The following is a 26455-nucleotide window of genomic DNA, read 5'->3' on the forward strand; positions in this document are numbered from 1 at the left end:
TTTCTCGATTCGGTAGGGTCCGATAAACCTTACCGCAAGCTTTCCCACTTTACCAAAACGATCCTTCCCTTTTTGCGGTGCAACTTTCAAATACACCATGTCTCCAACTTCAAATTCCACTTCTCGCCTTTTACGGTCTGCGTACTTCTTCTGGCGATCCTGCGCTTTCCTCATGCTCTCGCGAATGAATTTGATCTTCTTTGTCGTCTCATCGATCAACTTGTGATTGAAACTCGTCCTCTCTCCAACTTCGGTCCAACACAAAGGCGTTCTACACGGCCTTCCGTACATCGCTTCAAATGGTGACATGCCGGTACTCGAGTGATAACTGTTGTTATACGCGAATTCATCTAACGGCAAATTCTTCTCCCAATCCGATGACCATTCTAAAGCACATAGCCGGATCATGTCCTCTATGGTTCGAATAGTCCTTTCCGTCTGTCCATCAGTCTCTTGGTGGAATGAGGTGCTCATATGAACATCCGTTCCCAACCCCCTTTGCAAATCTTGCCAAAATATTGATGCGAACTTTGGATCTCGATCAGAAACAATATTTACTGGCACTCCATGAAGCTTCAAAATTTCGTCTATATACTTCTCGGCTAAGACAGGTGCTTGGTCCGTACTCCTTACTGGAACCAAATGGGCTACCTTGGTCAAACGATCAACCACTACCCATACTGCATCATTGATTCGCCCTTTTCTTATCGGTAGACCGGTAATGAAATCCATCGAGATAGAGTCCCATTTCCAAGTTTGTATGGGCAAGTTGCGAAGCAAACCTGTTGGCACTTGATGCTCTACCTTGATTCTTTGACATGAGTCGCATTGGCTTACCCATTTTGCTACTGCTCTCTTTAGTCCAGACAAATGATAGTATCTTCGCACGTCTTTGTACATCTTCGTGCTTCCCGGGTGTATACTTAATGCTGAGCTATGGGCGGCTCCTAGTATTTCCTCTCGTAGTCCGTTCCGGTCAGGTACAGTTATTCTCCCGTTGAGAAGTAAGGTGTCATCTTCCGCTAAATGATAACCACTAGCATTCAGTTCTTCTGAACTCTTTAATTCCTCGATGATCTTCTTCAGGTTCTCGTCCTTGGGTTGCTCTTCCCGAATGCGGTGTAGTAGGCTCGCTTGAGTTACAGCTTGTAATCCCAACGGCTCACTAGACTCCCCTTCCAAGGCTAGAAGCCTTACTTTCTTCAATTCGTCAGCTAGAAACTCCACGTCTTTCTCGGCATCAACCTATGCTCTTCTTCGGCTTAGCGCATCTGCTACTACATTTGCCTTGCCTGGATGGTACTGGATCTTCAAGTCGTAATCAGCTACAAACTCCATCCATCTTCTTTGATGCAAATTAAGATCTGGTTGCGTGAAAAAATACGTAAGACTTTGATGATCCGTAAACACCTGAACCGCTTCTCCATACAAATATGATCTCCATGTTCTTAACGCAAACACCCCGTCTGCCATTTCTAGGTCATGTTTGGGGTAGTTCTCCTCATGCTTCCTTAACTGTCTAGAGGCATAGGCAATCACTTTATCTCCTTGCATCAAAACACATCCAACTCCAACTCTCGACGCATCTGTGAACACAGAATATGGTTGGTTCGGTTCGGGTAAGGCTAACCCTGGTGCTGATGTCAGCGCTCCCTTTAGCTTCCTGAAAGCTTCCTCCACATCTTCGCTCCATATAAACGGTACTCCTTTACCGGTTAGTCGTGTCAATGGTTTTGCGATAGATGAAAATCCCTTTACGAATTTTCGGTAATAGCCTACAAGGCCTAAGAAACTTCTAACTTCTGACATTGAGGTTGGTTTTGGCCAATCTTGAATCGCGGCGATCTTCTCTGGGTCGGCGGACACGCCCTGCTCCAAAACTCTGTGCCCTAAGAATCCAATCTCCCTCTGCCAAAACTTACACTTGCTGAACTTTGCGAACAGCTTCATTTCCCTTAGCCTCTCTAACACCTTCCTCAAATGTTCCGCGTGCTCTTCCGCACTTCGTGAATATATAAGGATGTCATCGATGAATATTATCACGAATCGATCCAAGTAATCGTGGAACACTTCGTTCATTAACTGCATGAATTCTGCCGGCGCATTGGTAAGACCAAACGGCATTACCACGAACTCATACTGACCATATCTTGTTTGAAACGTCGTCTTCATCACATCTTGTTCTGCTATCGGAATTTGATTATAGCCGGAGGCTAAATCAATCTTTGAAAACCAACTTGCTCCTCTTAGCTGGTCTAACAATTCGTCAATCCGCGGCAGTGGATACTTATCCTTGATGGTTATGTTATTGATTCCTCGGTAATCAATACACAAACGCATGCTTCAGTCCTTCTTCTTTACAAATAGCATTGGGGCTCCCCATGGCGATGAACTTGGTCGAATAAAACCTTTCCCCAACAAATCCTCCAATTGAGTCTTAAGTTCAGCCAACTCGGCTGGTGCCATACGATACGGTGCCTTAGCAATTGGGGTAGCTCCGGGCTCCAGATTTATGGTAAAAGGATGGCTTCTGGATGGAGGCAATCCTTCCAACGGTTTAAACACATCTTCAAAGTCTTTGACTATGGCAATGTCCTTAACTTCCATGCCTTCCCTGTAATCTCCTCCCATGGCGGTAAGAGTGACTAGATAGACCTCATCTTCTTCAATCGATTTTCCAATCCTTGCTGCCGATGCAAAGTATGCCATTTTACTCGGCTGATCCCTTTGAAAACTAGAGGTGTCCTTCCTCCATTTTCGAATATAACTCTGCTACTGCTACAGTCTATATGGGCTTGGTGTTCCGATAACCAATCCATTCCCAAAATAGCATCGAACCTATCCAACGGCATCACTAGAGGATTTACCGGGAGGTTCGTATCCTGCAAGTCTATCGACACTTCCTTGAACCATCTTCTTGTCTTCAGAGGCGGTTGATTACCAGCAGTGTAGACATTGATGTTCACTTCTTCCTCCTCACACAAGTCTCCAAACTTGTCAGCCACTTCGGGAGTCACAAAACTATTGGACGCTCCCGAATCGAACAGTACATGCGTGGGATTACCACCAACAAGTAATGTTCCTAAACGCAAAGCAAATATAAAAAAATGCAATGCTAAAACTAATCACACAAACACACAAGCAATCACAAACTATCACAAGAGAGTTAGAACCCAATCAAACCTGTTATAGGGCCCTTCGCGGCCTGCGGAGGTTTAGGTGGCTCTACTCCTAAAGCAAAAACTTTTGCTGGGGTTGCTTGCTTCTTCGCTGGGGGTTCTTTCACTTGGTTCGCTGTCTGGGCGCGGTTCACAGTTTGGGCGTTCGGTTTGGCCGGCTTTGATGGACATGAGTTCGCATAATGTCCTAACTCGCCACAGTAGAAGCATGTGACGGTTGACAGATTGTTGCTCTTTGATTCCTCAACAGTTGGACAAGTTCGAGCAAAATGCCCAACTTGACCACACACATAGCATCCTCGTGGATCCATGTTACTTACATTACGTCCTCCTTGGTTAACATTCATTTTAACTTTACCACGGCCTGCGCCCCAATTTCGTCATGCTACTTGATTCACCCTCCGAGTGTTCACAATCTTAGTCTGCTGGACTAGTTCCTTCTTTTTCTCCTAGGCCATAATCTCTTTTTCCGTCTCAATGGCTTCCTCAACACTCACTGCTCTTTCTTCTACTTTTGCGACACTTCGGTATGTCACAGCGTGCAACCTTCCCTTTATGTCTGGCCTGATTCCATTAAAGAATCTCCGGGCCATAGCTAACTCATCGTTGTTTCCTTGGTTCAAATATCTCCGAAGTCTTGTAAAAACTCTTCCATAAGCTCGAACAGTCATATCACCTTGTTCCAGTCGCAGGAACTGATTCTCTAGTCGATCACGCGACTCTGGTGGAAAGTATTTTTGCTCAAACTCCCTCTTGAATATATCCCATGATATAGTCTGATATCGGTAGCGAGGAACCACGCTGTCCCACCATGCACGAGCATCCTCTTCTAGGAAGTTAACTGCTACCGGTCTTTTAAACTCCTCCGGACACCTTATCATTTCAAAGTGGGTCTCCAATTCTTTTATCCATGCGTCTGCTAACACTGTGTTCGGATCTCCTTTGAACTTACGGAACCCTAGGTTCCTCATCATCATTACCAGTTTTAGAAAATGATCGGATGGATCTTCTATGGAACGGTTGGCTTGGTTCTGCTGCTGCTGGATCATGTGACTCAAAAGGTCTTGAATCATTTTAAGCGTCTGCTGGGTCTCTGGTACATTCGGCTTGCTCGGGCCTTCCCCACGAACTTGGTCTCCTCTTGGCATGTTCTGATTCAGATGAGTAGAGAACGGTCCAAACGATGCAAATCTTGGCGGATACATACTCTCCGATGCACTGAACCGAGTTGAAATTGATGGTGTGTACCTTGGCGTCGTGACAGGTACATCCCATTCAGGCATATACATATTCGATTCAAATATGCCTGGAAACGATTCCTCCCCTTGGGCATCCCCAAAATGCGAACCCCATTCCTCCGGACCAAACTGCTGACTTGAACCCCTCCATGTGTCCGGCGAACGATGCGTCGACCTAGTCCTTTCCGATCCTTGACAATACATCTGCATCCACGATCAACAAAGTGTTTTCTTAATCCCATCTAACCCTAAGTGATGAACGAACCGGATTATCCTAAGTGTCTACTGCGACCATTTGACTCGATAAAACATTTGAAAACACGAGTAATATACAGCATCATAACCATGCTCTGATACCACCGTTGTAACGCCCCTAAACCGTACTATGACCACCAAGGCCATTGCACAACCCCAGGACGCGACTTTGGAAACGTTCGCCAATGGTCCAGCCGGGTGCGAGAACAAATCAGGCCCTTTGGCCGGTCCTTTGGTGAGGTTCCCGACCACACGACACGTCCTTAAGGCTTTGCAACCTTACAGACACGCCATGCGTTGAGCCGACTCGGACAAAGTCTATATCAGTACAACTCGTTCGATTAGAGAAAATCCGATTCATTGATACTTAAAAGAGTTTACTACAAACGGTACACAAAAGGTTCACAAGGCCTAACGCCAAAGTTTGGGTCGCAATACAACATACTTGAATTTTTACAGTAGACACAAAATAAAAACTATTTCGGAGTCCTATCGTTCACCACGCCCTCTAGTTCCCTCTAGGGTTACCTGCAACACAAATATTTATCGTAAGTAATCTAAGATTACTTAGTGAGCTCAGGGTTCCTGCAAAGAATTAAACCCCAATCCCAATCCCCATCAACAACAACAACAACATGCAAGCATAAACAACAACATGCGAACATATACAATCGCCATGCAAGCAACAATAACTAGCATGCAAGCGAGTTAAACATTTGATAAGCAAGCGCACAATACACAACAGTCAGAGATAACATGCGGAAGCTAACAAGCCAAGCAAGATTATTCTACAAGCAATCGCAACTACAAACAACAACAAACAACAACATGCAACGATTTAACTTGAACTAAAACAAACGTTTTAACAAGTTTTATTCTATTGGGCCCGGCATGCATCCTTTTCCCTTCACCCCTCATGAATCTCCAAATCACAACCACTAAGGCATGCGATCGGATAACACTCAAAGCCACACCGTCGTGTAGACAGCCTCGGCCAGGGTAGCGAGCCCAGTAACGTCCGAGCTCTTCGTAACCAACCCTACACACACACGAACATGGGTTGCATGTCGCGGCTGTATGTGGTACGGAATGGGAAGGATAGCAATACCAAATCTTACAACGCTTAGCCGGAATTTCTCGGGGACTAAAAAGCCTTAAGACTTCACCGAACTTGATACTTGAGTTTATATGGTTTTTAAGCTCATAATTTTACAAGTATCTTAACTAGTTATCACCCTTGTCACTAGAACATTTCGATCTAGTAACCGGTGTAACCTCACCGCGCATGCATTTAAACAAGAAAAATACCAAAGAAATTTCAAGTAAATGCAACTAAATGCTTCATGCAAACTACGCACTAGATGGATGTCTTTAATTCCCCATCTAAGCCGGCAAAGTATGTGCCTGAACTCACAGTAAACCGTCGATGATCAGTCTCCCTCGACGCTGCTTCTCTCGCGGCACACTCGGATCTTCTTCTTCGGTTAGAATCGATTTCCTTGTCGATTTACCTTGGCCGATTGTCGATAGTCTTAGCTTGCTCCTTCTCTTCTTCTTTCGGCGGCAACTCCCTTCTTCTCTCTCGCTCACTTTCTCTCTCAAATTTTCTCTCCTTACCCCCTTGATGACTTGTGTGAAAATGAGAGAGATGAGAGCTTATTTATAGAGGACTTAGGCGATGGAGGCAGCCAATGCATGTGGAGCGCTCTCTCTTCCTTAGTCGCTATTAGAGCATGCTTAAACACATGGATAGAAATCGAGCTAACACCTTGAATCCACTAAACCTTCTTGATTTCTTTAATCCTCCCACTAAACTCCACTAATCCACCTTGAATTATTTAATTCTTCCACTAACTCCCTTTAGATTAAATTAATCCTCCACTTTGAATAAAATATTCAACTCCATTGGTGGCTCCTTCCCACCTTTAATTCGTGTCCGCGTACGTCCTTGGTCATTCGGCGTTCGGCTGGTACGTTTTGACGCGCACGTACGTCCGGTACGGTACATGGTACATGGTTTCCTCTTCCAGAAAACCTTTATGAAGTAAGATTGAAATCTTCCTATGTTTATGATATTCTCAACTCTGAACCTGGGACTTCGGGAACAAAAAATACACATCCTACCAACCGGAAGCAGTCCCTTAAACCAGCAAGGAATAAACAAGGTACTCCTTTGGACTACCCTCTTCTTACTTATGAATTATCAGTAGATCCGGGAATACTTCAGTTGGGTAAGCGGAAAGGCAAACTCCATGTTAACAAATCTCACAAAATGGCCAAAACCACAAACCAAAAGATGGTCCCACTTAAGGGACCATCCAAAATCTAATGAGCCTAATGACTTGGAATTGTCAAGGATTGGGACGGTGTCAAGACTTGATAATTCCCAGGCTCAAGGAACTGCGTAAAGAGCATTTCGCTGAGATTTTCTTTTTGATGGAATCTATGCATAATAGTAATGTATTAATAGATATTCTGGAAAGGCTAGGATATGATAGAGTGTTTACTATCAACCCTATAGGCAAGAGTGGAGGTTTGGCTTTATTCTGGAAAAATAGTGTTGATATTACCTTCCAGAGTGTAGATAAAAACTTATTATATTTTCATGTTCAGTTTGGTTCTACAGACTTCTTTGTTTCCTGTGTCTACGGTGACCCCCTGTTCTCTTATAGACCTTTAGTTTGGGAAAAACTATTGCGTCTTGGTCTCACTAGAAAGGAGAGTTGGTGTATGTTGGGAGATTTTAATGAAATTTTGAATAATGAAGAGAAAGTGGGAGGCCCTCGAAGGAGTGAAGCTTCTTTCTTACCTTTTGCGGATATGCTTAGAAATTGTGAAATGCTTGAATTACCATCTCATGGTAATAGTTTCACATGGGGAGGAAGGAGAAATGATCTATGGATTCAGAGTAAATTAGATAGATGTTTTGGGAATAAAAACTGGTTTCAATTATTCCCAGCTTCGAATCAGAACTTCCTCGACAAAAGGGGATCAGATCATAGACCAGTATTAGTCAACCTTCTTTCCTCAATCAGACCCTATAGAGGGAACTTCAGATTTGATAAGAGACTTTTAAATAAGCCCCTAGTTAAAGAAGCTATTTCTATGTCTTGGTCTTCAAACTCATCAGTATCAGATAAGCTTAGAGACTGTCGGAAAGCTCTACGTCTTTTGAAAAAGGAAAACAGTTTAAACTCCTTGGACAAGATAAACCAGATCCAGATAGCTTTAGAGCTAGAGCAATCCTCCTCTTTTCCTTCTTCTTTTCAAATTCATAGCCTTAAGAGACAGCTGATGCTTGCTTACAAAGAAGAAGAAACTTATTGGAGTCAACAGAGCCGTGAAAAATGGTTACAAGAAGGCGACTGCAACACAAAATTTTTCCATGCTTCAGTCCAAAACTCTAGATCAAAGAATAGAATCCTAGCTCTGATCGATGGTAATGGAAACTCCCAAAAATCAGAAGCATCTAAAGGAGAAGTTGATATTACCTACTTCAATGAGTTATTTAAGTCATCCAATCCAGGGAATTTTGATTGACTTTTTCATGACTTTCAACCCAAAGTCTCTTCCCAGATGAACAATACTCTAATAAGCCCAGTGACTATCGGAGAGATCAAGAGGGCAGTTTTTTCGATTAATCCTACTAAAGCCCCTGGTGTCGATGGTATGTCTGGCTTATTCTTTCAAAAATATTGGGAAATCATTGGTCCCCAGATCACATCAGAAGTTCAGAACTTCTTTAACAATGGTTCTTTCCCTCATGATTGGAACTACACTCAACTCTGTCTCATTCCTAAAGTTAGGAACCCCAAACAAATGTCAGATCTTCGACCAATTAGTCTTTGCTTCGTCCTTTATAAGATCATCTCCAAGATTTTGGCCTCAAGATTGCAACCTCTTCTACCTAGATTAGTCTCTCCTACCCAATCTGCTTTTGTCCCCAAAAGGTTAATCTCCGACAACATATCTATAGCTCATGAATTGGTTCATGCCCTAAGAACTCATCCGACAATTTCTTCTGAGTTTGTAGCAATCAAAACGAATATGTCCAAAGCATTTGACATGTTGGAATGGACCTATTTAAGAGGATTGTTAAAAGTTTTAGGTTTTCATCATAAGTGGATTCATTGGATCATGACTTGTGTTTCGACTGTAACTTACTCGATTTTAATGAATGATCAATCTTATGGGATGATAACACCTCACAGAGGTCTGAGACAGGGAGATCCTATCTCTCCCTTTCTCTTTGTGCTTTGTACGGAAGGTTTATCTCATATGCTAAACAGAGCTGAACTCTCCGGGGCAATTCAAGGAATCCAATTTTCTCCCTCTGGTCCATCTATTCATCATCTTTTTTTTTGCTGATGACAGCCTTTTCAGTTGTAAAGCCTCTATTGACCAGGTTAACACTCTCCAAAAAATCTTGTGCTCATATGGTGATGCTTTGGGGCAAAGTGTAACGCCCGTGCCCCGAAAAATATGAAATATGGAAGTTTATATCGAGAATTGGAGTGAAGTCGGTTTAATTTGCGGTTGGTTTACTAAGCTGGTTGATTTATTAATTAAATCAAATGATGGTTTAATTAATTCTGGTTTAAATAAATCTTGGCTTAATCTAATTAAATCATGGTTTATTATAATTAAACCAAAAAACCCTTTTTGTTAATAAGAGGACGCCTCCTCTCTTGTTTTTGCTATTGTCGACATTTTTTTGAGAGAGAGAACTCTTGGTTGTTTAATGTAAAGGAGGAAGAGAAGGAGATGAAGATTTTTCTTTAGAGTAATGAGAGAAACAGAACTGTCAGGGTTTGGGAGAAGTAATATCCGATTACTCAAAGCGTTTCGAAAGGTATTGATTTTTGGTAAGGTTGTAGCTAAGAGATTTTCGTACACTCTCCTCTTTACAGAAGTGAATTTGAGTTAATATTCTAGGAGATATTGGCAGTTTCGTGGGGCGTTTCTTCTCAATCGCAGATTGAGACCAGTGGGTGTTTCGGGATCGATTTTGGTTCTATCTGAGATCTGATCGTGCTGAAATTTTATGGAAAGCTTTGTGACGTCTAGGGATATCTTGTCACTGGAGGGATTTGATAGTTAACGGTTGGTATATTTTAGGGTTTCGTCTTTGAGACTGTACTTTTCTGATGTTTCTGTCGTTTTTGGTTGTGTGGCTTGTTGTAGGGCGTTGCTGGGCTGTTTCAGACGTTAGGAGAGTCTCAACTGATTGTATTCGTTGTTATAATCAGTTTGATAAGGTGAGTGCATGACCATGAGCTTATCTAAGCTATTGGGTTGTATAACTTGTTTTGTGTGATAATGTGTAGGTGTGGTGAATGTGATATTGAGTGTTCAGTTTAATGGCTGGTTTGTTATGTTTTATTTGTGGTTGTACTCTTGATTTGCTTGTGTGTATAGCTCGTAGATGGGAGGATCCTCTCACTGGGTATTTCTGGTAATGCTCACGCATCTCATTGTGTTTGTGGTGCAGGTAATGTGTAGCGTGGAATCATGGCGATGAAGAGGAGGATGATCTAGGATCTCGGTTGTATTATTGTTTATGTTATTTTGTTGTTGGAACCTTGTTAGAAGTATGCTAGGTTGATGATTTTTAATTGGTTATAATTGATATGATATTTATATTAATTTAGAATTGGTTTGGTTTGTATTCCGCTGTGCATGTTGAATTGTTGTTGGTTTATTGTTTGGGTTGTAATTAAATATTATGGGGTATTTAATTATATTATTATTATTATTTAAAAAAACGGGTGGGGACGTTTCAGTTTGGTATCAGAGCCCTTACGGTTCTAGGATGGTTAAGTGAATCAATGTACTTAAGTCCTCAATAACTTTTGGAGCCAAGGTGGATCATTAGACTAAGATTTCCATCAAGCAATTAACAGGAATTCACAGTGAAGGAGGAGTCGGATCATACTTAGGCCTGCCTGAATGCTTTAGTGGCTCAAAAGTTGATATGCTCGACTATATTTGTGATAGGCTAAAATCAAAACTATCGGGCTGGTTCGAACGCACCCTATCCCTGGGAGGTAAAGAAACCTTACTAAAAGCAATAGCAATGACTTTTCCGGTTTATGCAATGACATGTTACAAATTGCCTATTACAACCTGTGAAAATCTCACCTCGGCGATGTCTAGCTTTTGGTGGAACTCATTAGAACATAAGAGAAAGATTCACTGGATAAGTTGGGATAAGCTTTGCTTAACAAAAGATCAAGGAGCAATAGGATTTAAAGACTTGCAAGATTTTAATCAAGCTTTACTAGCCAAGCAAGCATGGAGGATCTTACAACAACCGGACTGTCTATACGCTAAAGTTATGAAAAGTAGATATTTCGACAACAATGAGATTCTAACTGCAGTTATGGGCTCTCGTCCTTCTTACATTTGGAGAAGCATTCTTCATGGACGAGCATTGCTACTAAAAGGAATTAAGAGGATGATTGGTAATGGACATAATACTTATGTTTGGGCAGATCCTTGACTTTATGATGATAGAAGAAGAATTCCTCTAATGAAAAATATATTCATTAATTTGGATATGAAGGTTTCGGACTTAATTGATCTACCTACCAGAAACTGGAATCGAGATTTATTAGAAGACTTATTCTACCCAAGGGACGTGGTGATAATTTCAACAAACAAGCCAGTGATATCAAAGGCTGATTTTTGGAGTTGGAGACACACAAGGAGTGGAGACTATTCAGTCCAAACAGGATATATTCTAGCAAACCGGTTGAATAAACAGGATCTGATCTATGCAGCTGAGATCAAACCCTCTCTTAATGAATTAAAGACTCAAGTATGGGCTTTACATACTTCACCGAAAATCAAACATTTCATTTGGAGAGCTTTGAGCGGAGCAATTGCTGTGGCAGACAAATTGGAAAGTAGAGGACTGAACAAAGACATGAGATGCCAATTTTGCGGTCTAGAAAAAGAAACAATCAATCATGTTCTTTTCTCTTGCTCTATAGCAAGACAGGTCTGGGCTCTTTCGGAATTCCCAGCTCCTGAAGGCGGGTTTGATAACTCTTCTAAATTTGCTAATTTTTCTTATCTACTCTCTATAGAAAAGAACCAAGAAATTCCCCATTATATCAGAAGAAGCTTTCCATGGATACTTTGGTCTCTTTGGAAACACAGGAATGATCACTTTTTCGAAGGCAAATCAAAAGACCTTATGGCATTAGTTCTCAAAATTAGAGAGGAAACAAAGTTATGGTTTAATGCACGGGTTATTGATTCACGCTTCGCTAGTTCTAAAGTGTTCGACAGAGGAAAAGATTGGTTGGAATGGATTAATCCTCCTAAGTCCTGGTTGAAATGTAATATAGGGATGGCTTGGTGCAAATCTACTAACATTTGTGGCTTTTCTTGGGTTCTAAGAGATTGGAAGGGCAAAATTTGGTTGCATAGTCGAAGTTCACAGTCCCACATTTCAAGTTTGGTAGAGGCGAGGTATCAGAGTATTTTGTGGGCTATTAACAGCATGGTTAGCCACAATTTTAAACAAGTGATCTTCTCATCTGATGCCTTTGATTTAATCAATGCAGTAAACAACCCTCACGAATGGCCTTCATACCAGTTCTATGCTTCAGAACAAAGAAGAAGTCTCCGACTTTTCACTGATTGGCAAATGGAGAAGGCACCAACACATATGAATAGAGGTGCTTCCCGAATTGCAAATAGTGTAATAAACCATAACCTCTTTCAGTCATATGTGGCACGAGGAGCACCAAGATGGATTATTTCACTTTTTGAACTCGAAGGAAGGTCTCAAGCTTAGGTTTGGATAAGCATATCAAGTTTGACTAAAGTCTTTGTCCGTTTTACCTGGTTAGTCAACGATTGATCTTTTCAAACCTTAAGTTTATTTTTTTTTAAAAAGGAAGAGGTGTGATAGACGTTTCTTTGTCTTTTCCTCAGATCTTTTTACTCTAAGTTGACTTTCCTTTCCTTACCCTCCTACATCTTATCTCGCTTTCTCCCACTTTTTGTTTCTACCGCAGTTGAATTCTTTCTTCAACTCTCCTGTTGAGATAATCTTGCAGTTCTTTAAAGCTTTTAATAACCTTCTAGAGACTTCTTAACCTTTATCCTTCTTTTATAAATATTCCCTCCCACGTTTTTCAAACCTCATCGTCTAGCTTCTTAGAGAGACTAAATGGAGAAGGAATTATGGGATGAGGTTCAGTATTTAGCTTTAGGGCGAGACAACCCGAGCTTTTAATACCAAACTCAGACTATGAAGAAGTTTTAGCAAGTAATAGGATAAGCTTGATCGCCAGGCCTCTTAATCCCATGGACCAGAACTTGTTTGAAGTGGCTGACAATCTCCCTTTGGCTTGGGGCCTACCAACATCGGTTCATGGCAGAGTACTAGATGACCGCTTTATCCAATTTCGTTTTCAATCGGAAGGCGACCTGAGATCAGTCCTTCAGCGAGAACCATGGAGTTTCAACAGATGGTTTGTAGCACTGCAAAGATGGACTGACTTACCTAGATTGGATTTCTTAACACCCTTAGACCTTTGGGTTCAAATCAGGGGACTGCCTTTGCCTTACATCACTGCAAAATCTATCCGCAGGATAGAAGACTCAGTTACAAACCAAGTTTCCTTTATCAGAGCAAAAATTCGGGTTTCAATAACTGATCGCTTCAGGTTTTTTCGAAAGGTAAGGTTCCAATCAGGTGAAAGAGCTATGATAGGTTTCTAGTATGAGAAGATGGAAAATATTTGTACTACTTGCTGCAGAATCATGCATCCTACCTCTAGATGCCCCTTTGAACCAACAAATACTAATCCCTACAACACCCAAGGTAACCAAGCTCATCAAAGGAGAAATGAAGAGTTAGAAGAGCTAGACCCGGATCCTATTTCACAACCATCAAGCCCTATTGCTCAAGTACCTGTTCTCAAAGAACCGATTCAGCAGAATCGAGAATATCATCTTAAGCAGAGATCAGGTTCTTACTTTGCTTTAGCATTTCCACATTTTGATCTCTCAGGCAAAGAAGAATCTGTAGGGTCAAACGTAGATTGTGGGGATTTCCCCAAGAAATCTCTAAAAAAGAAATAGGCGAATGTTCAAAAAGGAAATTGGATGTTTTTTCCACAAAGGAACTTCCAATAAAGAAAAGATCAAGTCCACCAGACCATGAAAGGGAGGTTAATCATCACTCTCCTAACCATCCCTGATCACTCTACTTAATTCTGTCAATTTTAACTTTTTGATGTGAATAGTTTACTTTCAATCGGCATGATCGCCTTGGGTTTAAGATTTTGAAGCTGTGCAAAGCATCAATCTAGACGGATATCTGCTCTGCAACTGCCCTAGATGACAGTCAAGATGACTACGATCTCTTTCCCCTTTTTTTGGTTGTGATGTAATGTCATCTTCACTAAGTACCTCTTAAGTTCATTTTTAGGTTCAACTCTTGTTTCCTTAGCTTATTGTGCTTAAGTTTAAGTTGTTGTAGACCTTGTGTATTTTGTAAGATTAACCCTGGCTCGACTTTGGCCATTAATAAAAAGACCCTTTTGTGTAAAAAAAAAAAGAAATCATATTATTTGGTTTAATTGATGTAGTTATTTAGATATAATAAAATAAAATACATAGATGTATAAAATTTTGTTTTGTTTGGTTGTTTTTAAAAAACCAAAAAAAAAATCACATATGAAAATCAGATAAAAGTATGGGATGAGAAAAAGCAACCCAACAACAACAAAAAAACTACAAACAAAAGTGGCTTAGTTAAGTAATGGGCCTTTCTTCATAAGACTAACGGGGTATTCAATGATAAAATCACTTTCAAGTTGCATCGAATACAATTTGACAACAATGTCGGCAGCTAGATCTCGTCAAAGGAGGGCATATTTTGCTCAAGAGCTTTTTTGTGTGTTAAGTTTCGGATATTAATTTCACTATAGCATATATACTTAAAGTTGTAAGAAAACAGTTCATACGTAAAGAAAACAATATATTAACAAATTATCGTAATCTTGCCGTTTATTCGACTAGTCAAGTGAATTGAGTCAAGTTTTGAGTTTAGATGGACAAAAGACATTGAGAAATATATACGCCCTTTTCAAAAATCAACTGGAAAATAAATACCACGTTATGGGTTTATTTTGTCACAGAGCAAAAAACGTTGTATCCCTAATAAAGAAAAGATTTCACACAATTTGGTTCACATGATCCTCTCAAATGTTTTCCTCACGCATTTGAACCATATTGACTCTACCAAATAACCCACTCAAATGGCATGTTAATATGAATCACAACCAAACCAATAACAAATTGAAAATTAAACAAAATTAGAGTTAAAGATCTTAGTTTGATGTTAGAAAAAATACAACTTTTCATATAAAATATACACTTGTTTTGGTTTCTTTTGATTAAAATATAAAGTAGAGACGTATGTGAAATACCAAACCCCACTCATAGTGCATGTTTTAGGTACAAAAATAGTTATCAGCTTTTTTGTTATATAGCTTTTTGTTAGTTTTAAAATATCCAAAAATAGCTTCATAAGAAAACAAAGGCATTATTTAGAATGAACACTTTAATTGTTTAATTGCCGACGTCAAAAGGAAACAAAAGAATTATAAAAAAAAAAAAAGAGTTTTGTTTCCGTCACTGTCTTGAAAATATATTGCCGTCACTAAGGAAGAGTCTAAAAGGTCTTGAGATCCCATACCCCTTACCGCAAGTAAAATTCAAAGTCTTAAAAGCCAACGTCCAAAAGCAAATACTATTATTATTTAGCAATATACAAACACCAACAGTGACTTTTTTCGTGTAAAATTACTTGGAAACAAATCATGTATGAACATTCTCTGTTAAGTAACGCAACTCTTGAAGACAACCTAAAATACCAAAAATAGCCATGTGACAGAAACACAATCCATGTGATATATAACATGTACTAAACCCAATTTAATCAAGTTTTACATAAAATTAGGTACTTCAGATGAATTGTATGGACACAAAACAATGCATGATTATGAAATTAATACAATTTCTAACCCAAAAAAAAACAAAAAAAACACCAAAGAGAGAGAGACCCATGAGTCGAAAAAAAAAAACAAAACACATGAGAATACAATAATGGGTCAAAATCCAATCAATGAACCGTCACGATTAAAGGTCCACACGTGGCTACAGAACAAACAGCCACTAAAGACACCGAGACTGAAGGAGGGACGCCACAACTCACGTTACGTTAACATAAGATTTAGATCCATCGAGTCATGTCACCAAAAATATAATATCTCGAAACAACCATGCCATTAACAGAATAATAACGAAATCATCATTAATTGTTGCTAAAAAAACAAAATCTTCTTCATTATCACCATTTAAATTTTATTAGTAAGATACGAAATCTGATTTCTCCTTAGCATATAAACAAACCCAATATGGTACCAAATCAGTACCTAAACAACAACAACTAATCTAGCCATAGTTTGTTATACAACAACTAGAAAAAAATCCATAAAATCTTGACTAGTTTTTCTAATTACCGGAGTGCGTGTGAAAAAAGCGTATAAATAAAGTTAATTAAGTGTGAAAACAAGAAAAGTGGTAAAGGACAAAAGAGAGAGTAAAGGTGCCTGCCTAATAAAGCACTCTTCTTCTTTTTTTCTCTTTCTTAGCTCAACAAAGCGTGATAGAGAGAGAGACACACACAGCGTAAAAGCGCGGGTGATAAAGATAAATCTCTTCTCCGCACCCGCGTTCTCAGAGCTTCTTCTTCTACAACAATGGCGGCTTCTCCGATCTGATATCGCTATCTCCTCTCTCATGCCTCGAACGAACTCGTTTCCATCCCTCGGCGTCTTCATCATCCACCAGTGACTGAGGAAAAGAAGAAGAAGAAGAAGAAGAAGAAGATGAACTTCTTTATTATCCTCTCCGTCGTCGTTTTTGTTTCTCTCGGTTCCGTTGTTGATTCATCATCCTCACAGTCACAGGATCCTCTCAAACTCATATTAGGTTTCTCTCCCTTCTCTTCCTCATCTGGATTTTGTTTGTTGCACGCTGATGCGATTTTTTTTTCACGTTTCTCTGGGATTTGTTAGTATAGTATCGGTTCCAGAATTAACAATATGTAAATGCTTCTTCTGTTTTGTTAAACGATCCGCTAAAATCCGAAACTAGTCGCTTCGTATACTGAATTGTGTGATTTTTGCTGCAAAAATCAGGTTCACCTAATTTTGGATGGAAAGGTGGAATCTCGTTAGCACCAGGACCTTCATCATCTGATGATGTAGTCTCTGATTACCTCGTCTTAGCAGCTCATAGAACAAAGAGACCTGACCTTCTCAGAGCTTTTAAGCCTTACCTTGGCGGCTGGAACATCACTAATAATCACTATTGGGCTGTAAGTCTAGTTGATGATCATCATCTCCAATTGTTATCATCAGTTCTGTGATCTGTTTGTAATGGCTATTTGTTTGTTTGTTTGCAGTCTGTTGGATTTACAGGTGCTCCTGGTTTCATTCTAGCTGTTATCTGGCTCTTGTCTTTTGGCTCTCTTCTTGTTGTCTATCATTGCTTCAAATGGAGAGTTTGTGATAAAGCCAAAGGATCATCATCATTCGATTCAAGAAGAATCTGTTTCATTTTGTTGATAGTGTTTACTTGTGTTGCAGCGTAATTATCTCAACTCGCTCCCCCCCCCCCCCCTCATTCGTTTTTTTTTTGGTCCTCAGTCATTTGTTTCTGAGATTGGAAACTGGTTTTTTTTTTTTGCAGGGTTGGGTGTATTCTTTTATCTGTTGGACAGGATAAGTTTCATACTGAATCTATGCATACTCTTAAGTATGTGGTGAATCAGTCTGACTACACTGTGGAGATCCTCCACAATGTGACTCAATATCTTTCGCTTGCGAAAACGATCAACGTTACAGCGATTTCTATTCCGTCAGATGTAATGGATGAGATTGACAAGTTGAATGTCAATCTGAACACTGCAGCAGTAACACTGGAAGAGAAAACAACAGATAATGCTGCGAAGATTAAGAGAGTTTTCTATGCTGTGTAAGTTGCCCTGTATTGTGGTACCAGTTTATAGATCAACAGGGGAAACAGTGTTTATACTAATTCTCTGTATATGTACATTTTCAGGCGATCAGCTTTGATCACGGTCGCTACTGTGATGCTCATCCTTTCTTTTCTAGGTTTCTGTAAGTCCAGTTGATGTTTTATATGGTTCTTTGGTTATTCCGTTTTGAATAGCTGTGGCATCCCCTTGACTTTAACTTTTTATCTGTTATTACAGTGCTCTCTGTCCTCCGCCACCAACATGTTGTTCATATGTGAGCCCTTTAAACTCTCATTTTCTTAATTTTCGGATTGATTGGTTAAGATAAATAGAAACCTGACTGATGGGGATGTATATGATGATAGATTCGTCGTGAGCGGGTGGATACTGGTGGCTGTGACATTTGTTCTCTGTGGAGTCTTTCTGATCCTAAACAAGTAATATTTTCCTGTTCAATTGTTTGTTTTCCCTTGCCTTATTAAGTAGAGACTCACAGGTGTAGTTAACTAAATGTCATGCTTTTGGTGTACAGTGCAATTTCAGATACGTGTGTAGCCATGAAGGAATGGGTTGATCATCCACACGCAGAAACAGCTCTCAGCAGCATCCTCCCATGCGTTGATCAGCAAACAACAAACCAGACTCTTGCTCAGAGTAAAGTTGTCATCAACAGCATCGTCACCGTTGTAAACACTTTTGTGTATGCCGTCGCCAACACAAACCCATCTCCAGGTCAAGACCGTTATTACAATCAGTCTGGACCTCCCATGCCTCCTTTGTGCATCCCGTTTGATGGAAACATGGAAGATCGCCAGTGCTCGCCTTGGGAGTTGTCGGTAGAAAATGCATCATCGGTACTATCCAACTCATCTATCTTTGTATATCTTGAACAAAACACCACCAGGTTCTAAGACATGTCTTAATAAACTCTCTTTTTTTTTCAGGTCTGGGAGAATTACATATGCGAGGTTACACAATCCGGAATCTGCACCACCGTGGGAAGAATAACGCCTTCCACCTTTGGACAGTTGGTAGCAGCTGTGAATGAGAGCTACGCTCTTGAGCATTACACGCCTCCGTTGCTTAGCTTCCGAGATTGCAACTTTGTTAGGGAAACATTTATGAGTATTACCTCAGATTACTGTAAACCATTGGAGCGTAATCTGAGGATCGTGAACGCAGGACTCGCACTAATCTCCGTGGGAGTGTTACTATGCCTGGTGCTATGGATATTCTATGCAAACCGCCCCCAAAGGGAGGAAGTGTTTGCGGATCCACACCCTCAAATAAAAGACGGTAGCTTTGGTAATGGCTTAGATAATCATCATCATCACTCAGATGACGAAACTAAGATTTCTGTAGAATGCGTATAGTAAACAGGTATAGATAGTAGATAGAATCAGATATGAATATTGTATTTCATAAAGATATGAAAAGAACAATAAAAACATTTTGTAGCCTTCATGTTACATTAGAAGAAGAGGAAGAGACTAGAAGTGGAGCGAAGTTTCACTTTCTGGCTTTCATTTTTACTCATCATGAATGATCCATTACAAGCAGATAGGAGGTTTTAAAATGTGATGCTGTTGGTAGCAAGAGCCATGAGATTAAATGGTCTGATCTGGTTTTTGTTTCCATTCCACAAAGCTTTTGACATGAGTTGGTAAGTGCGCTCTGTTGGATGATAAAAATCCCAAAACAAAAACTCATCTGGGTTATTGCAAATCTTGTATCCTTCTCTTCCACACTGCATCAATCCACCCAGTGTCCCGTTCCCACAACACGCGTTTGATACATCCGTAAACCCTTCAACAAAAACATGATTTAGCTTTCGGATTGAAAAGCATAAGAGATTAATTAATAAAATAGCTTACCGTAACGAGAAGGGAAGGTTTGGAGTCTGTGAGTAATACCATACACAGCTCCAAACACCGCAATGACTCCAGGGTACTTAGTAGGGATTATGTTCACCATATCTTCAAGTCTTGTATTATACATCTTGGCCATGACATTCATCTTACCAAAGCATTTATTGGTTGGAGCATTAGGAAGCATGGCTCTTGCAGGGACACAGCCCACAGGACCTAAGAAGAATAAAGCGATGCGGCGTGCGCCTAGTTTGTAGATCTGATCAATCGTTTTGTTCACTTGGTCTAACATTGAGTTCACATATAGGCGTCTGGAGAAAGGGTAGGAGTTTGGAACGGAAGGAAGTAATTGAAGATGTCGTTGGAACCAGTCTCCAACAAGAAGAGAGATTCTTGGATTATAGATTTATCGATCTGGTTTTGCTCTACAAGTGTCTGAAATTGCTGAAGCTGGATTTGGATCGGTGTCACGCCCTACATTTCATATGTGTGATTAACAAGTGATTCAAGAGAGAAACAAACATTTTTTTCGGTATAAGTGAGATCGTTACCATGAATTTGTTGGTATCAAACAAGAGGCCACTACCAGCACTGGCAAAGTTAATGCCATTTGAAGGGACTTTGCTCGTAGTTCCGTTCAAGATTTGATACTGCAATTCCAAGAATGGTTTCTGTAAGGGAAGGCCTACATATTCAGCTGCAATTAACGAGTCAAGAAAAAGAGAAAAGGTTAGGTGCCTTAGGTAAGAAGAAATCTCAAAAGAAAAAAGTTTGGGATGATATGTTACAGATGAAGTCAGCGACAGTTCTTCCGTTGGTGAACCTCCCATTGGGACGGTGGAAGAAGGAAGAACCGTAAGGAGGAAAATCAGCCTGAGCGGTGCAGTTTTTGTTGTAATGGTTGTTTCCGGCGTCGAAGATGGAATCACCAAATGTGAAGATGGCTGGAACGGTGGAAGAAGACTTGGCCAGAACCACCGGAGAGGCTAGAAGGAGGAGAGCGAGGTGGACGATGAGTAAGTCCATTGAACAACGAACAAGAAGATATGTGACAAATGAAACTGTAGAGATTATATACATTAGATTAATATATCGAGATTGAGGCATATAAAACCGAAACGGAAGGAAAGAGCATTGTTCATGTTTCTGCACTTTCTCTTCGGTGTGATTAAAGTTTTTAACTTGTTCCTAATTTCCCGCTTCTTATTACACCGTTCAATTCCCCTGAGAAATATAAAAAGAGAGGCCCATACGAGATACGGCCCATTAAATTGCTAGAAACTTTAATTTCCTGCTTGATTTTATCATTTTAATTCTTAATTATTTGATTTATTAATTATAATATGGATATTAGAACAATTTACCGCTTGACTTTAACATGTTAATCCTTTAAAATTTCGATTTATTATTTATGATAATTCTTGACGTTTTTGTCCCAAAATAAACAACATGGCATCTAATCCTTAAGTTAACTCATATCAATTCTAGGACAGAACTAATTTTCTATTAACGTTATCTGTCTCCTTAATTCTATAAAACTAGATTTTAACCTGTATGCATATGGTTTTTATAATTATTTATATCTTATATTGTAATTGTTATTTAAATATTAGATATTTTGCAAATAGAGAAATAACTAAATGTTCTGTTGTTTGTGCGGTTAAATGTTTATATTAATTTTTTAACGCTAATATACTTCATGACCATTTGTTTGTTATAATTAGTTTGTTTTGTGTAGTGTTTGAAATTCTATTTTGATTTTTAATTATTATAACAAAAAATAAGAGATTTAAATACATAATAAGTCATTTATACGCTATGATTAAGTCAAATTTTTCATAATGATTTAATTATTTTACACAATCTTAGTTAAATCAACTTAATTTTATATGTCAAATATTCTAATATTAATAGTGTTGATAAATAATAAAATAAGGATTTAACCCGTGTTAGCACAAATTAAATGATATTTAATTAATTCTAACATGTCCTTTTTATAACTCATTTACAATATAACCATATTATATAGTATTTTAAACTTTTTAATTTTACATATTCGTAATATTTTAAAATTTTATTAAATTTATATATATTAATTATAATATTTAAATAAATATGAATTGAAGTTTTTCTTACGTTAAGAATCAAAGCTAACAGGTTTTGGAAAACAAAATGGGAATCAAATTGTTGTTTTCTTTGTTTGCAAATGATTAAGAGATAGAATATCTTCAAAACAAAATAGAAAATATGTGGTTAAATATATCATAGTTTCTGTTTCCATATTGATTTTGCTGTCATTTTTTTAGTTGAAATGGAATGTAAAATATTTAGGAAACAAAATCTAAAGTACTACTATTTTTGGAAATTTTTTAGGGATTAACTTTGTAAATAAGTACAAATAAAATGGTAGAACCCAAAATGTACTTCAAAAATGTATATATAGGTGGATATGAGACCTTTTCTTTTTAACCTCAAAAGTAAAAAATAGACACTAGAAAAATAATATTTTTGCTTGGAATTGTGTTCAGGTTTTGTTCATATCATTTATACATTTATTTGTATGTTTGGATTTGATGATGTTTCTTATATTCATATAACTATGTAAAATTATAAAAGAAAACAAAATGTATAAATAAATATCAAATATTAAAATGATATATGATTTTCCACTAATACTTGCAATTACATATATTCATGTTATTTTTACCACTATGAATATATAATATTTTGAATTAGATACAAAGATGATGACATTATTTACCAAATGGTTTAATACGTCATAAGTCATAACTAAATGTTGATGATAAATACTAAGGGAAATTTGATGATTAGTATATTTCTAGCCCACATTAGTATCCGTCGTAATTTTTCGTATATAACTCATCCTTAACATCTGCTTATGCTTATGTGATTGATATTTAGGGTTGTGATTACCACAATTGTGTGAAACCCAAGACAAAGACCATGGTCATATATAGTCTTTTGTTCTTGATTAAGTCAAAATATTTCAATTTTTCATAATATTTAATCGTCTATTTAGATATGTATGAATTCAAAGTGAACGATACAAGTGAATATGAGCTATATAGTGTATTTATTAATTGTTTGTGAATTTTAACATTTATTGTTAGTTTTGGATAAGTCTCTTTGATGGTCATCCTGATCGTTATTAATAATTTATTAGATTATTAATATTTGTTTTTGATAAAATAATAAGACAATAATTTTTTAGAACCCATATGTAAAAAATAGTCTCATTAATATAATAAATTAATAATTATATAAATTTACATATATATATATATATACATAAGTTGATATATTAACATATGAGATTTTTAATTAAATTTTCACATGGAGTTCATCTCTATAAAATCAAATTATAATGTTGTAGTATATACTCTATTAATATGTCATAAAAATTAGCAATATTTTTTTACCATTTTCAGTTTTAAAATATACATCATTTTTATAGTCTTATAAGCTTTTAAAATACGATAATTGAGGTTATTAATCATAAATTTGAATTTATCAATAGTATTTGTAATTTTTTTTTTTTAAAGTCTAAATATTTAAATTGCAATTCTAAAACTATAAAAATTATTAATATATGGAGATAATGTACTATAGATACAAAAAATAAAATAAATGAAGGCATTAAAAAAAATCAAAAAGAGATTCTGAAAGAATAAAAACATATTCGGTGGGAATATAATTTTTTCACAAATTCCCAAAGGGGAGAGAGAGAGAGAGTGAGAGTGAGAGTGAGAGTGAGAGAAATGCCTTCCCTTTTTAGGGGAGACGAAGACGAAACCCTAATTCCCCCAATTTCACTATGAAGCGTATCATCAGAATCTCCTTCACCGACGCCGAAGCCACCGATTCTTCAAGCGACGAAGAAGAGACGGAGAATCGTGTAGGAGGAGGATCCCAAACCACTCGCCGCCGTGGGAAGCGTCTCGTCAGGGAGATCGTAATCGATTCTCCCGATTCCGCCGATGATAAACTCGCCGTCCGCAAAACACGGTTCAAAATCAGGATCCCGGCTGAATTTCTGGCGGCGGCGAAGACGAAGGAGAGGAAGAAGTATCGCGGAGTGAGGCAGAGACCGTGGGGGAAATGGGTGGCGGAGATCAGATGTGGTCGAGGTGGAGGAGGACGAAGAGGTGATCGTCTGTGGCTGGGTACTTTCAACACTGCGGAAGAAGCTGCTCTTGCTTACGATAACGCTGCGATTCAGCTGATTGGACCTCACGCGCCGACTAATTTTGGTTTTCCGGCGGAGAATCAAGTGGTGGTTGGAGGAGGAGTATCCGACGTTGCTAGAGGCGCGTGAAGATGGCTTTTGTTTTAGATTTTTTTTTTTTTTTTTTTTTTTTTTTTTTTTTTTTAAAGCTTCGTCTCGTCTCGTCTTTGTAAATTCATCATCTTCGTCCTCCTCCTGATGTTGTGTTTGTGATGTGTGATATGAATATGATGAGGTCCTCTGTTTCTGTTTCTGTTTCTCTCTGTTGTTGTAATGTATATATTTGTTGGCATTATGGACGCATTTGAATAATATTAATAAATAATCTGAGATATAAAATTTGAATTTGTTGATGGTTTGACCAAACCAAACAAACATATACCGAATGTTTCGGTTTATAATTTTAGGATGATCAAGTTTGAACCAAGAGTGATTTAGTCAATTTTAAATAAATTTATTTATTACCAGTAGTCAGGACAGCACGAATTTAGTTTACATTGTGTATTTTGATATATTTTTATAATTTTGGAGATTATTAGTTAAAACAATATTAATTAAATTAAAATATTATGTAAGATTTAAAATATAAGGGTTAGTAAAATGTGTATCTTTCTATTTATAAGAGAAATGTGTATCCTACGGTTAGCAGAGGAGGAATCCAGGTTGTGGTCTTCAGCCCAGGAACACCTATCCGGATCCTTTTCTACTGATGTCCCTCGGCCTCTACCCAGATCTATGACTCAGACTTGTAATGTAGCTCACGGTTATGAATCTAGTTACCGATGCTTTGTAGATGGATCTTGGAAGGCGACTGATCAGTTTATGGCAGAGGATGGTATTGCATTTCTCCTAACGGAGAATCTCCCACCATGGATGCATCTAATTCTCGTCGTAGCTTGTCACCGCTCCACGCAGAGTTAGAGGCCTTACCTGGGCAATGAGGTGTATGATTGGTGCTGATAACGAGAAAGTCGTCTTTCTCACAGACTGTTCTGATTTGGTGAAGATGGTGTCTTCGCCTTCCGAGTGGCCTGCTTTCAAGACATATCTGGACGCTATTGATGAAGATAAGGGTGAATTCCTTTGATTCTCTCTCGTTCAGGTACCAAGATCACAGAATGGTAGAGCGGACAAACTGGCGCGTCGTGCTAGAGTGGAGTCGCTTCCAATCACCTTTGTGAATAACTTCCCGTCTAATTGGCTCGTTTGAGTCAATCTTGTAACCTGTTGGCAACAAAAAAAAAAAAAAAAAAGAAAAAAAAAAAAGAAATTGTAGTTAAGAGCATATAAAATATTTATTATTTAATTGGATAATAAATGCACTAATCTTTACATCAATTAGGTAAATGTAACTTATACTTTCTCTGGTTTTTTACTTGTCGTTTAAGTTTTTCTCAAACAAATTTTAAAAAACTATTAAATTGTCTGTTTTACCCTTTATTAATATAGTTTATAAATATTTCATTAGTCAAAACTTTAAAACAACAGGGATAAAACTGGAATATTCACCAAATATTTTTATTGAAAACCTAAAACGACAACTAAATTAAAACAACGGTTGTATTTCATTGTTATAGGAGCCACATAAACTATGTGAGAGTTATAGATATGCAATCATTACATATTAATATATTTTCTTATATATGCAATATTTCTAAATACTATTATTAATCATTCATTGCATTACTATAAATATTATAAAAGTTACAAAAATGAGAGTTAATACAAAATATGGGATTGATGAGATAGAATAGAAAAGTTAATAAAAATGTGTCAGGTTTATAAAAATACATTATTTTGAATTAATGACTAAACTTTTCTATGGTTTTAAATATATATTCAAGAGTTATTTATTATAAATATAGATCTATGAACGGGCATCTTAGCTAATCAAATCATGAATTTAAATATATATTTACTTCTCTCTTTAAACAGAAATATATACAGCTATCTCTTTATCAAAAAAAAAATATATATTCAATTCTCATTTAGTTGTTTAGAAATTATATTATTAAAATATACTTCCGTTTATTTTAAGGATTGAAAATGAAATAAAATAATGTAATATCAATATCATGTGAATTATTTATATTAAAGTGTGGAAATAAAACAGCAAATTATTACTCGACATCTAACTATACAACCCAAATATTATAATCTTATATCCTTAAACTATTTAATCATAAAATTATTTGTTAAGCAAAAAATTTCTTATGTAAATTCAATTGAATAAATTTATTACACAAAAATTAAAAGAAACAAAATGATACTTGTGAAAGAAGAGAGCATCAAATTACAAAAGAAAACTTTACGTTATTATTAGATGATATAATATAGTAAAGTTTCTTTCAACTCTTACTTTAGGAATCTGACGCCCAATATCATTATATATAAAAATTCTTGTAAAATCAAATACAGATGAAATTATTTATTTTCTTTTATAAATATTTTAAAATGATTGCATAAATCATCAAAATATGAACAATTGTAAAAATAATTTACATTTGTGGAAAAAATATTCAAGATTTAGTAAGATAATATTTCTTCTAAAGTTAGGAACTTCTCAAAAACGGATGATCCGAACAACGATACTATTG

The 26455-nt window shown here is 37.6% G+C and overlaps 3 protein-coding genes and 1 pseudogene across 4 annotated transcripts; 3 read left to right on the plus strand and 1 right to left on the minus strand.

The window, feature by feature from the left end:
- The first annotated feature begins 11231 nt into the window (after positions 1-11231).
- Positions 11232-12479, plus strand: LOC147941603 (uncharacterized). The gene has a single exon (XM_087458587.1). The coding sequence runs from the start codon at positions 11232-11234 to the stop codon at positions 12477-12479; it is 1248 nt and encodes a 415-aa protein (XP_087314713.1).
- A 3797-nt stretch (positions 12480-16276) lies between these two features.
- LOC104701769 (uncharacterized) lies at positions 16277-19280 on the plus strand. The gene is made up of 9 exons (XM_010417505.3): positions 16277-16693; positions 16903-17081; positions 17169-17353; positions 17456-17740; positions 17828-17886; positions 17982-18018; positions 18110-18181; positions 18277-18598; positions 18689-19280. Exons 1-9 carry the CDS (start codon positions 16591-16593, stop codon positions 19115-19117), a joined length of 1671 nt encoding a protein of 556 aa, XP_010415807.1. The 5' UTR covers positions 16277-16590; the 3' UTR covers positions 19118-19280.
- Positions 19141-20691, minus strand: LOC104701768 (GDSL esterase/lipase 6-like; annotated as a pseudogene). Its single transcript, XR_015562491.1, has 4 exons — positions 20401-20691; positions 20164-20309; positions 19619-20086; positions 19141-19550 (listed from the first exon to the last, which is right to left on the minus strand). The product of XR_015562491.1 is annotated as a GDSL esterase/lipase 6-like (transcript).
- Positions 20692-23325: 2634 nt separating this feature from the next.
- LOC104701770 (ethylene-responsive transcription factor ERF070-like) lies at positions 23326-24203 on the plus strand. The gene has a single exon (XM_010417506.3). The coding sequence runs from the start codon at positions 23448-23450 to the stop codon at positions 23946-23948; it is 501 nt and encodes a 166-aa protein (XP_010415808.2). The 5' UTR covers positions 23326-23447; the 3' UTR covers positions 23949-24203.
- Positions 24204-26455: the final 2252 nt, after the last annotated feature.

This window comes from Camelina sativa, chromosome 7, assembly GCF_030686135.1.
Source record: "Camelina sativa cultivar CO46 ecotype springtype chromosome 7, ASM3068613v1".
In the NCBI taxonomy this organism is placed as follows: domain Eukaryota; kingdom Viridiplantae; phylum Streptophyta; class Magnoliopsida; order Brassicales; family Brassicaceae; genus Camelina; species Camelina sativa.